At 39.6% G+C, this 13212-nt stretch overlaps 1 protein-coding gene across 1 annotated transcript in view; it reads right to left on the reverse strand.

The window, feature by feature from the left end:
* The window catches only part of LOC131684126 (pituitary homeobox homolog Ptx1), a 175133-nt gene that overhangs the window by 116562 nt on the left and 45359 nt on the right, over window positions 1–13212 (reverse strand). The window contains exon 2 of the mRNA XM_058966705.1: window positions 2185–2796. Within this exon, the coding sequence (XP_058822688.1) occupies window positions 2185–2581 (397 nt within the window). The 5' untranslated portion in view covers window positions 2582–2796. The remainder of the gene's footprint in view (window positions 1–2184; window positions 2797–13212) is intronic.

The raw sequence follows: 13212 nt of genomic DNA on the forward strand, positions 1-13212 counted from the left end.
AGCTCTGGTTCTCAATAGTTCCATGTACGTATATTATTACAGACATGCTACTATTGAGATCCGTCATTCGCTAGCGGAGTTACCGTGTATACCTCTGCATCTCTACGTTTGCCGCGGCAAGGAGTAAAGAGTTACACAAATCTGGATTCACCTTGATGAAAGATACGATATATGAAACACTCAGTAGTGTTTTTATATGTTTAATACTCTGGGCAGTTGGCTGCCGAGAATTTATGATAGATTTATCGTTCATTGAATTAATTTGGAAATGGTCGGCATTCCAAAAACAATACATTATAATGAATACCGATTACTTTTAGTATCTCGAAACATTTGTCGATATATCTATGTAATTAAGGGTTGCGTGTATAAATTTTGGTATTGTTATTAACAATTATGTATTGGCTTCATTTCCGCGGACGATTGATTCATATGTTATAATTATTCGCTTGCGTTGTTGTTCCATCTAAGGCACATTTTAAACGGTATAAAATAAGCCCTACCGAAAGACCTGAAACGACTAACTTTGTATGTCGGATACAACCGATGACATGTGCGCGGTTTTTTTGCGCTAATTTCTAGAACAAGATTGAAAACAATAAGAACGAAAAGAAACTAACTTGTCAATAATCAAGCTACAATATTTATATACTCTTGAAGAAATATGGTTAACGTGACAGTAATAGAGTGCATGTACTACTCCAAAGCATATGGAAGTACTCAATACAATAAAATCAAGTAATATAATTTATTGATGATTTGATGAACTGAATGTAAACCAATGAATATGACAATAAAACATTTGTTCTTCGCGCTGATCTGACTGCCGAAAATTGGTATCTGGTTTTGAATTCTTTTTGCGAATTGTTAATTCTCAATCCTCATACATAATTCAAAAGTCATCATTCACTCAGACAAGACCATGCGTATTCCCCACGCGAATTACATACCCAGTGGATTACCTTTCTAGTTGGTAAATAAACACTAAACAAACAAAGAAATGAGTTTACTCAGTCTAAAGAAGTGTCAGCTCGATTGGCATCAATCGGCGGATACGTGTTCCCTCACAATGCCAGCAAATCAAAGAAAATTTAAAATTACATGCGACAAAATATGCGCAATTTTATTTGCAGTGAAATAAAATCAAAAAAAAATTATCTGACCACCGCCAATATCCTTCTGAAAACGAATTTCACAAAAACTATATCCAAAACCTAACTTCGACTGACAAATTACAAACATCGACAATTATAATTACAATGCTAATGTTGCATTATATCGTCTTAGGCCCCCCCTTCGATTCCACCCGAATATCTCGTCTATTCACTTGCCGCCATAATCCAATAATAATTAACCATTCAGATGAGGTCGAAAATACGAGCGATTCCCTAAAAACTACGGAAGATGATGATGATGATAGTGATGACGATGTAATCGCATTGTGTTATCACAATTAAACAAATTACACCGACATAATAGCGCTCAATTAGATCACGATTTCACTCACTCCGAGTGTCGAATTACAACAGAAGCACCCCTGCTCCGAGTTCCGATCGAGTCGAAACACACCCTTCTCGACGAGCAGGGGCATCAGAAGCAAATAGTTGAACGAACAGGAACAAGAGCAAGGAAACGAGGGATTAAAAAATATCACGTAAAACATATCTCCGCTGATGGAATCGGCCTGTACCGAAGGGGGAAAACCAAAGAAAAATCTGTCGGGAAACAAATTGCTCAATTTTTCGTCCCCTTCACCCGACTCGGTTCCCAGTCCTTGGAACAGGGAAAAAGCGAACAGAAATTTGTTTATTTATGATTATCTTCGAGGAAACACACATTCCTGCCGTTAGTTTGCTTTCGGTTCGTAGATGCTTCGCCTGAATTTGAAGGGTGATCAATTAGCCGTGAAGAATCCCAACTTCAGCGGCCGGCGCGCTTGACTCCTATTCAATGAGTGGCTCAAGTGCTACGACTCTCATTGCCCGCACGAAGCCCACACAATGACAAATAATCGTTCCAGATTGAGCGTGACCAAGTGAATTGTGTCTTCCGACACCTCCGGTGTGTTCCGAGGTTTTTCGTGGGCCGTGAAACACAACAGCTGGTGTATGCAAAATTTATCACATTTTGTGACAGGTTCATTGAGACAAATTATTCTAGGGTTACAGGAAAGAAGGTACTTACACTTCAGCTTCTCCAGCGGTTCATGCAACACCGACGACGGATGCTGATGGTGATGGTGATGTGCACTAAGATCCGGTGTGCCGTGATGCAGATGTCCCAGCCCGCTATTGATCCCGGGACTCATCAGACTGGTTAGGGCCGAACTGACACTGACTCCACCGCCGGATACGGAATCGTGCAACGATCCGTGATGGTTATGGCTGTTGTGATTGTGGTGCATGTGATGATCCGTGGTTCCGTTGGTCACTGAACCACCACCTCCACCGCCACCACCTCCTCCACCACCACCACCACCACCGCCACCACCATTGCTGACCAGATCCTGTAGGCACAGCCCACTGCCGTCGCCCATGGAATCTAGGCCAGAGCCGCCCGTTCCTCCACCGCCACGTTCCATCACGGACTGTGGATATAACGAGCTTAACTGGTTATGGCCACCGCCCGGGAAGATGTCCTTGTACGGCCGGAGATAAATCGTTTTGACTGTTTTCTGTTACTGGAGTCTCAAAAAATATTCGCTGCTTCACCAGCGAATTTCGTTGGGTTTTTTTCTTCTCTAACGTACAAGGGTTTCCCCTATCACTGCTGGCTGCTGTTTGTTTGGCTGGGGACCTGAAAAAGGAAAATAAGAAGACACATCACTTTATAGTTCAAAGATGACTTCTAATCCGGGCCCGAATTGAATGCAAAACATCTTAAATAATTTCGAACCGCAAACGCGTGCGCTCGAACCGACGAACCCGAAGAGGAACACATCAAATCGACGGGATTAACTTTAATTAAAAATAAAACTAGAAAAGCGAAAACGAAACATCACGGAAAGCATCTCGAGCGAAAAGATTTAAATAAATTAAAATGAAAATACCGCCACCCGCCAGCCTTCGTCCAACCCAGCCTTCGCTATAGAGCATGGCCCGAACCGACGTGTGTTTTGCCGAGTCCAGAGGCGTTCTCGGCGAGAGGTGACACCGTCGCCGCAACCGGAGGGGACGGAAAATGTTAATCCCTGATGCGCGTTCCTTCGTGAAATTATTGCGGTTGAAAAAACGTAGGAAAACCTCGACATGTCCAAATTCGTGGGCCTAGAGGCGCCGCCGTTGCCGGCCGTTTCCATCCGGTAACTAGGGTATTCCGGCGTGGCGGGTGAATTATGGACAACGTACCCAGTGAACCGTCCGTTGGGTGGCAGTGAAAAATGACCCGGTTGATAGTGACTAACTGAGGCGTTTGTGAATGCAAATCAACGGAAAGTTGGTTTAAATTTTGAACTAGAAACGTGTAATCGATGCTGGGATTTTCACAAGTTTGCTCAGAAACACAAAAAGTGTTTTCGTTTTTCCTGGAGCTAGCTTAAAGGCACTAGCTTAGTCCTGTCACTAATGGCGTTTTCGCTTGAACCCGAAACTGAGTCAGGTTCTATCCCCAACCGCTGTCAGTTCATACAATTTGACAGCAATTGGGGTTAGAAACTGAGTCAGTTTCGCTTCAAACAAAAGCCACATAAGTTAGTGTCGAATTCTGATGAGACGAAGTCGAAACGCAAATTCCATATTTTTCACAAATCCCGTCAGTTACAAAATGCTGCGACAAAGTCAAACAATTCCAAAAACACATTCTTCATATTCAATAAACTCTTCGGTCTTTATTGACACAGGGATCTTCACCGGTATCGTTTTTACTCCAACACCTCTTGACTGCCATCGGAAAATGTTCATGCCAAGCATTATTTATTTGCACTCTAACTTCCCTATAAATATCGAATAACATAAAAATGAAGCACATGCTATAAAAAGCATAAAACTTTTTTTTCTCGAAACACCACTCTCTTACACTTACCGCACGTGTGGAAACTTTGTTCCTGCAAAAGCCAAAGCCTTTCCAAAAAGAGATAAATATTTTCCCCACCGCGCTTCCCACACCACTGGAAATAAAAGCAATACATTGCGATGCTCTTTTTTATCAAGGAGTTCCACCTTCCCGATACCGACGGCATGTTTCACTGACTACCCGCCTGCCTCGATTCAGAAGTAAAGGAAAACAACGCAACTAGAAGTATAGGTAGGTATGTGTGGCAACATATTTATAATGCCTTTCACTGCCATTTTATGCTTCATCCATTTCGGTCCAGCCTACTATATGTATAAGCGCAACGGACGAAATGAACCAAAAACGCGAAAAGTCTCAGAACATAAAAAAGAACAATACAACGCACAAAATGTGATGGGGATTCGTTACGATGGCGATCTACTTCCCGAACTGGCAACCAAACCCGGTCAAAAAAATGCGGACGAACATGTTCAGGCGATTTAAACACTCAACTCGCCTGTTAACTCAACTCGCCTGTGCTAATTGCGATTTGCGAATGCGATTTAAAGGCGATTTCAACACTTAGACGAATTTTCTGGTGGCTAAAAAAGAATTGGTTGTTTTTGCGTTTTTCAAACATGGCGGTTCATGTTTGGCTTAAGCTTAAAATAGTTTTTTTTTAAACAATTGGCGTGTTCTCGCTTGTATTTTGTTTGTCTAGTGCACTTCATTTAGCCAACGAATGTGGGAAATTGTGGAATCGTGTGTAAATATAGTGGAACAAGATCTCTGACCTAAACTCTTAATAAAAGTCAGATTGTGGTAAGTTTTGGTGTGCAATGCCAATTTCACCATTGATTCTTCCTATAGTTTGGTGGTGATTACCTAGTGTAGTGATAAGTTTATGTGAGTAGATAATGAATCCGAAAATAAGTATTATTTGTAATTTTCATATTAGGCAATTAAGGGCGATTAAATGGCGCGTTGCCTGGGCGATTTAAGGGCGGATAGAGCGGTTAAAAAATGACGGCGGCAAATCGCCCAAATGTTGCATTTGAAATAGTCCCCTAATTGCCAGCAATTTGCTGGCAAATTGAAGGGCAATTAGCGTAACCGAGTTGGCAAATAGCCCCCCGTTAGCTAGCAACTTGCCCTTTTTGACTGGGAACTGCTACAACGCGACAGTGCAGCCAGACTCTAATTGCGGAAAGTTCATGAACCTGCTAGCATTGCTAGCATGTTCTTGTTAAACCAGGTTGGGGCCAATTTGATCTGATTGTGATGAGAGTATTTATGATTTAAAATTTTCAAAATTTGAGGATATTTTTTATTTTGAAAAACCTCGTTTGTTTATCAAAATATAACGAGTTGAGCTGCATCCGGAACTAGAATTAACTATACTATATATTTCTCCTGAAGTAGAAAATTTTGGGTGAAAAAAGGCAATTTCCATCCACTGAGGAGAAAGCACATTTGCGTGTAAAGGGCGCAAAACCTATAACTGAATTAGTTATGGAATGTTTCATCAGAATCCGACACTAACTCAGTACATCGTCGCTGTTGTTCTATCTTATGACAAGCGCCATTTTGCACATTTCGAGAAAAACGATTTTTAAAGTTTGAGATTGAATATCATGAAACTTATATATGGTAGAAACAATTCAGAGAAGACAATTGATGCTTCTACCTATTCTGTATTAATCTCTCAAATATTACGAAGATCGGTTGACTATGGTGCGAGTTTTCACTAAAAATGTAAACAAAAGTCGCACTCACACGTGTCATAGGTGTGTATTGATGAAAAAATTTGTATGACGTGTCATAATCGTGCATGGAAAATTTTCCAAAGAAAAAAACATCAATTATGAACTTTTATTCATACCTTTGGCTTCATTTGGTCTATAAACAATCGGTTGGATGCATTTTGAAGGAAATGAGTCAGGGAATCTAGAAAAATAGTTATTTTTAGTTACAGTGTTGCCAAATAGGCAATATTTCCAGTTTAAAGCTAAAACTGCGTTTTTCTCCCAATACATGTATTTTTCTTTTGAAAATTATTATGCCATTGTGCTCCTACGACATTTTTACACATTAAAGCAACTAAAATTTTATTATAACTTGAGCCAATCCCAAGATATAATGATTTGAAGCAAAAAACTCACAATTTCTAATCACTTTTCTCGCTATATTTCACTAACCAAGCAAAATTTCAAAATTCTGGGAACGCCATCTTGTAGATATTCGTTAGACGAATAATGTGGCATATCTAACTCAGTTTACCCCAAAATGGCGTTTGTCATAAGATAGCACAACAGCGACGACATGCGCCGAATTGACGCTAGCTCCAAAAACGGATACACTAACTGTGTTCCTGATGTCCCACAAGAAAGAGGAAATCACGCTTGATTAGGGGTTTGCTCAGGAACACAATAAGTGTCATCGTTTTTGGAGCTAGCGTCAATCGGCGCTAGCTTAGTCCTGTCACTAAGTTAGCTTCGGATTCTGGTGAGACGAAAGAGTATCAGCGATATGTATAGAATAAGTTTTGGATGCGTCCGTAGACTACGGGAAGGTCGATCCCCATACCCACAATGAGCTCCAAATTTGATCCAAATCGGACGGTCCGGTGGCCTTGAAGTACTGAATCAGTTGTAGAATTCCACGATTTTTTTAACTTGCGAAATAACAGTAAAAAGTATGTTCAGCGGAATTTTAGTACATAATATGAGTCATATTTTGGTCAGAAAATTTTTGCTTTTTAAGGAAAAGAGATAGAATACAGAAATGGTCAAATAAATTTTCTGAGAAATGTGTGTTCTACAACTTTGTAGAAAACTTCTAGTTTCTATCACACAGCGTTGAAAAATTAGTGTTAACGCTCTCTATGCGGTGAAAAATGGAACTAAAATTTTCTAACCAAGAGATGACTCATATTATGTACTAAAATTCCTCTGAACTGTTATAGCTAACCTCAACGGTTATTTCACAAAATAGCGAAGTTCGTGCGAATCGACTACTGATTTGGAACCTACGCGATTTGGCCCCAGGCAGAGCTGACTCCATCACTACTTTAAAACATTAATAACCTCTCCTATCAAAGCTGGATGGATACGCAGTCTTCGACAAAGTTGTAGACAACAAAATTATCTTTTTTTATTTTTACTTGTAGTAACAATCCGATGTTTACAGTGCCGTCTAGTTGTCAAAATGAGAGCTAGTAGGTTTGTAAATTGTTGAAAACCCCCATAAACCCCAACATGTCGGTCAGATATTTAGACTTGTCCGATTTGGTTCAAATTTGGACACTCCTGATGGGAGTGGGAATCGACTCAGGGGTGAGCCTTAGGAAGTCATATATTTTCTTGTCACTTTCCGCTACATGTCTTTTAACCTTTCGACTAACATCTTTATCACCTGTCACTAGTGTTCCATGATATTTCAATTGATCACCTTGTACTGTACCTCATCAATTTCCACCTCGGAACCAACACCGTTCGGATAGCTTCGTTCTCTACCAGCTACCATGTACTTTGTCTTGTCAGAGTTTAAAGTCGGTCCGATCTTCGAAATCTTCCTTCTGAAATGCTAAAATGCCTCTTGCACTGCTCTGAGATCAACGCCAATCATGTCGGTGTCCTCCGCGAAGCCATGAAGCAGATCTCGTGATGATGGTTCCATTGTAAATCAGATCTTTGTATCGCTCTACCAAGCGCTATGTTGAACAGTAGGTAAGAGAGTTCATCACCTCGTTTCAAATCATCTAACTTCGCAAATGAGTTCGACCTTTTTTCGGCTACTTTGAGCATTGTCGTATTCAAGCAATACCTGCTATACTACCTATGATCGCAAATCACTCCCATAAAGATAGGAAATTCCACCGAAAATGGGACAAATACGTAATCATGGGCAGTACAGTTCGCTTCACTTTACTGAATCGTACGCCGCCTTGAAATCTACTAACAGATGGTGAATCCGCAAGTTGTATTCCCGAAATGTATCCAGAATTTGACAAAAGGGTAAAAGTTTGGTCCATCGTTGATCGTCCTTCTCGAAACCTGTTCTGGTTTGTACCGATAAAACGTACAGCCAACGGGTGTAATCTGCTAAACTAAGAGTACTTTGTCGCCGGCATTAAGGATCGTTATAACAGTCAAATTTGTGGTCCTTCTTGAAGATATGGCATATAGGGCCATCCAACCAATTCGAAGTCATTTTATCTTCCACTCAAGCCCTCGTGATCACGCAATGGAATGCTTCGTACACTCGGTCACTCTCGATTTTTAGAAGTTCGGCCGGGATTCCGGCCTTCCCAACAACCTAACGGTTTTATTCAGCTCTCGAATTGTCGTTCGCACTTCGTCTAGCTGAATTCGCAGCTTGTCCATCGTCCCCAATCCTCATTCGTTTGTGCCTTCTCTACTCGTTTGTCTGTACAATAGCAACTCATAGCTCTTTTATTTGGCTGTCACTGCTGTACGACCTATCATCAGATTCCCGCTCTAGCCGTTAATTATGAGAGACTTCGCAAAGCTTCCCAGGGTCGTGCTCACGTTTCTTACACCGATGAAGTGCCCTCAGCCGACCTTACCCTTGTTGTGACATCTAGCCGCTGCAAGCATTCGGCTTCTGGCCTGGTTTTTGCTCGTCCGTCCCTCGTTGGCATGCAGCATGAATCCAGCCGGTTGGCTGGTTTCCGCGAGGGGTACCCAACACTTCTGTGGCTGTTGTAGTGACCACCTCATGGACCTGGATTTGTTTGTCGAGCTATCGAACATAATTCATGGCCGTATGTTCAGTCGCATGGTTCTCTCACGCCGATGGCTATAGTTGAAGCAGTTGTCCTTTGTCCCCAACGCGCAGATACGGTCACTCACCGACCTCCTTCTAATTACCCGTCGCTGATGCTTACCAAGCACTACAACACGTACTCCATGTTCAGCCTTCTCGTCGCTACTATAGTATGTAGATTGAAGATGTGGTGCTTGAACGAGGTACCCGCAGTTGGGATTACCGCGCGGAATTTCCGTTCCATTGTGCCGCGCCATCGAACTTCCTGGAGGGCTCCACCTTCAGTTGTTGCTTCTCGCGAGCAAGCAAAGGCGTCTTTCGTAGGTTCCAAAATTGCCGTGTCCTTTGCCGACTACTCGCTATACCACCTTACCAGAGCTGCGAATGCCTAGCCTCGTGATGGGGCAGCCATCTTGGATATGGCTTTCGAGGCACTGCAACTCTCCTTCAGTCGCCCATTTCGGCGGGACAGACGTTGTGTAGAGCCGCTCCGAACAAGCATTTTCCCTTTCCCTGTCAGGATCCGACCAAAGATTCTATCGGGGTTGGTTACCCTGTCATCACTAAGTTTGTTCGTACTCCACCTAGCGCCACGTGGAGGTAGGGATAGGAGTTTTGTATCAGAGGTGAATGATCACATAAAGGGATTCAATGTTGCACATGATACAGCTTCGACAAGTAGAAAAATAGCTTGACCTAATTTTTTAGCTATCCTGGCAATCCAAGCACTAGAGATACTTTGTCCGGTCACAAATCAGCAAAAACTTGCTGTGGGCGTTGAAGAAAACGGCAATCTTCAATTGAACAGATGAGACGAAATAGCTGGAAATTACCAGCGAAGAACAAACGTGCAGCCTTCAGCACTGGATGTACGTCATTAAAGTACAGCAGTAATATCAACGGCTCCAAGTCGCTTCCTTAGAGTACTTTTGACGTGGAATTAAATGTTTGGCAATTCATTCTAGAAAAATGTTTCAATTTTTGGAAAACATCAGTAGCAATATATTCAAGATTTAAAAATAAATAAGGTAGCATCATTAGGTTCATTATCATTTCTAACCGTCAATTCAGATTGCAAGCAGAGTTGAGTCATTCTCAAACAGATTGCAAATTATAAAAAGCATCACTTCAGGATACGGACGAAAAAAAATCACACGGGGTTTTCAGTCATCATTTGACAGATTTGCTTCATTTAATGATCCACTTGGCTAATTTGAAACTAGCCAAAAAAATTTAGTTAGTTGACTATGAAAACTTTGAAGGTGATACATTTTTTAAGCTGTGCACAGTGCGGATTACAAATTACTGGCCCGTGGTGGTTTTATTTTCGTACATAAATAGTGTGACTTTTGCATAAAGTGTACCTGGACACGAAAGAAACAATAATGCGGACTAGTCGGCATTTCACGAGCACCATTGGGAGTATAAATAATCGAAATCTTTATCTTTTCCGCATTGCAGAGTTTATTTTTGCCAAAACCCGGTAATCTGTAAATTACGCCTAATTAGTTGGAATCTGTGAAAGTCCATTTATATAGTGGCGTGATTTAATCGATTAATCGACCTAAAAGTTAGTTAAATTTGCCAACTTTCTGGAAAGTACATATATTAAGATTACGTCTTCGGCAAAGTTCTAGAGCATGGTTCATCCAATAATTTCGAGGAAGACACAAGCAACTACAGCTGGCTGCCATATTTACCTTTCTCTAACTTTATTAAAAATCCCCAACAACTTCTAAGTTACAAGAAATAGATCCATTATATGTATCCTGACAAGACGAGCAACTTTCTGGAACATGCTTAAGTTCTAGCTACGGTATTCAAGAAGCTATGTTTAAACAATGTTTTTAGGAGGTCATTCACAAACACCGGCCTATAACTTTGAGTGTACTATAAATCTAGATTTTTGGTCTTTAGTAAAGATGTTTGCCAAAACAAGCTCTTCAATATTGCTCAAGATTGTAACTTGTTTTTCATACAGGCTTGAAGCACATATCTATCTTCACCGTAACTATAGAACCAAATGAAGGTCTTGTATTATCATAAAACATCCCAAGAGACATCATCGCTATACAGTGTACTGTTTTCGAGTGAATAATTTATCGCACGTTTTGCAAAAAAAAACACTGCACATTGTTTGGAAATAGTGCTAACGGTATAATGCGGGTGCGCGACGTTTGGCATAAATACGTTTGGCATAAGTACATTAGGCATAATGGACGTTAGGTATAATTTACAAAATTATAAAAGTAAGGCTTTCGTTATTAAAGAGATGTCAATCCTACAATTATTTTTTCGGGTTTAACGAGAGACTCCAAAATCAAAAATACCATGCGACATATTTTTTCTTTGTAAGTCTAGGGTTTTTTTTTCTATATTTTCCGTGGACGAGATGAAGAAAGCATCCCTTGATTTAACCCTAGAACGTTGCACTGGGGTACAAATGTACTCCATGCCTTCTTTGGAGCCGCGTGAAAACGAGAATTCGGCATTTACCGACCTGGGACCCTAACCATAATTCAATTTAGAGTTCCTAGTAAGAGTAGGAAAAGATGGTATAGCCATTTTGCTTATAGCCTTCGTGGAACCAGGTATCAAAGTTGGCGTAGGGTACATTTGTACCCCAGCGTACGGTTGCCGTTAGTGTTTCGTCAGGTTTCATGCTGTCAGTGGAAATGTGATTCGTGACAATACTAGTTTAAATACTGGTTGTTTTACTACGTAAGTAACAATTAGTATTATATAATCGTTTTTAATCATTTATTTAATTAATTTAATTTAATTTCGAAGCGGAACAAAAAATCTTTCTCACTTTTGCTGATTTTTATTGTTTTATTGTTAATTTTTATAGTTTTTCAAAGCAATGGCTCGCAAGTATAATTTGCGCACAATAACTGCTGTAACAGTAACATTGCGTGTTAGCAATGTATTACTGGTCAGAAATATTTTTTTCATTTCAATTTCCACCCCATTTCGTGGTATTTTCCAAAACCCGATTTTTAAACTTTCCCTCTTCAAGATAGTTGCACTTTTTCAAAAATAAAATTCCATTTTATACCCTTTCAAGACGATTCTTTCAACTTTTAGAATCATTTGATTTTTTTCAAATCGGTTGAAAATTCACAAAGTTACAGTAATTTTAGTAAAAAAGTCAAAACAGCGAGTTTTTCGCTTTTTATTTTGTTCAAACCAATTTATGTATCATTGATTCAATAAATACCGTACTTTCACTTACATTGCTGCTTTTGCAATTAAAAAACGAATAAAATGATGTATTATACATTTCTTTTGTTTACCTTTTTACCTGCAAAAATTGCGATCAAACGCTTGGGGTACATTTGTACCCCAGTGCAACGTTCTAGAATGGAAAACGCAAGGTTTAGGGTTAAGTCAACAGTTTGGTACAAGCATATTTCTAGCCTATTATATGTACATATAACTAATACAGTTAGATCCAAATATTTAAAAAAGCCAAATAATGAAAAAATGTTAAGTTTTGGAGCCTATGGAAACTTGCAATGTTATACACAGCATCAGCCTTAGGCTACAGATTTTACGTTTGTGACGATACCTTTTTCGTTTCGGTACCTCGTCACAGTACACAAATTAACTCTTCCTCGTATCAGGCAGTTTCCGTAGTTCTATTTTGATGGCCTCTAAACTATAATAATTGAACTTGAAAATATAGGTGATAATCAATATTGAAGCAGCAATGTTCTTATATTCGTTGAATAAATAATGAAATGCATCATTCTTTCTTTCATGAGCTGTTCTTCAAAAGCACTTTTTTTCTTGGAAAATTGCACCATACATTTATATAATAGCTTGATGTGCGTTATTCATACATTAGGGGTTATATACAAAGTTGTGGCGATAAAATGAGCTAAGTTCGTGATTTTTGAGAGGGTGTTCTGCAAATTTTATTTGAAAATGCGAAATACAGGTCGTTGGGAGTACTATCAAAGATAGAAAAAACAAGATGAATTACAATTTTTTTTACAAAATTCAAAACTTGTTGAGCGACTTGGCAGAATGTCACAATTAATCTTCTTAAGACAGATTCCACTATATTAATAATAATGAAAATCAATTGCTTTTCAACTTCAATCAGATACTAGTATTTCAACTATTACTTGTAGTCTTCTTCAATGTTCATATCAGTCTAAAGAAAATTTCTATTTTAGTCATTTGCAAATCATATGTTTTACGTAGAGAAATTAACGCAAGCTGAATTCCTGCATACCACGCAATCGGTTTGCTTCTTTTATTTGACTTCAGATTTATTCAAGTAAATATATACAGTAGAATAAAATGTTGATCGAGTTTGATAAGCTTCCATATTCTACTACATATAAAAAGTTCAAAAATTTACGCTCTTTTCATTCTAGGTCATCACCGCGTTATGCCTAACGTTCCTTATGCCAATCGTACGTA

The sequence above is a fragment of the Topomyia yanbarensis genome, chromosome 1 (genome assembly GCF_030247195.1).
Source record: "Topomyia yanbarensis strain Yona2022 chromosome 1, ASM3024719v1, whole genome shotgun sequence".
Classification (NCBI taxonomy): Eukaryota; Metazoa; Arthropoda; class Insecta; order Diptera; family Culicidae; genus Topomyia; species Topomyia yanbarensis.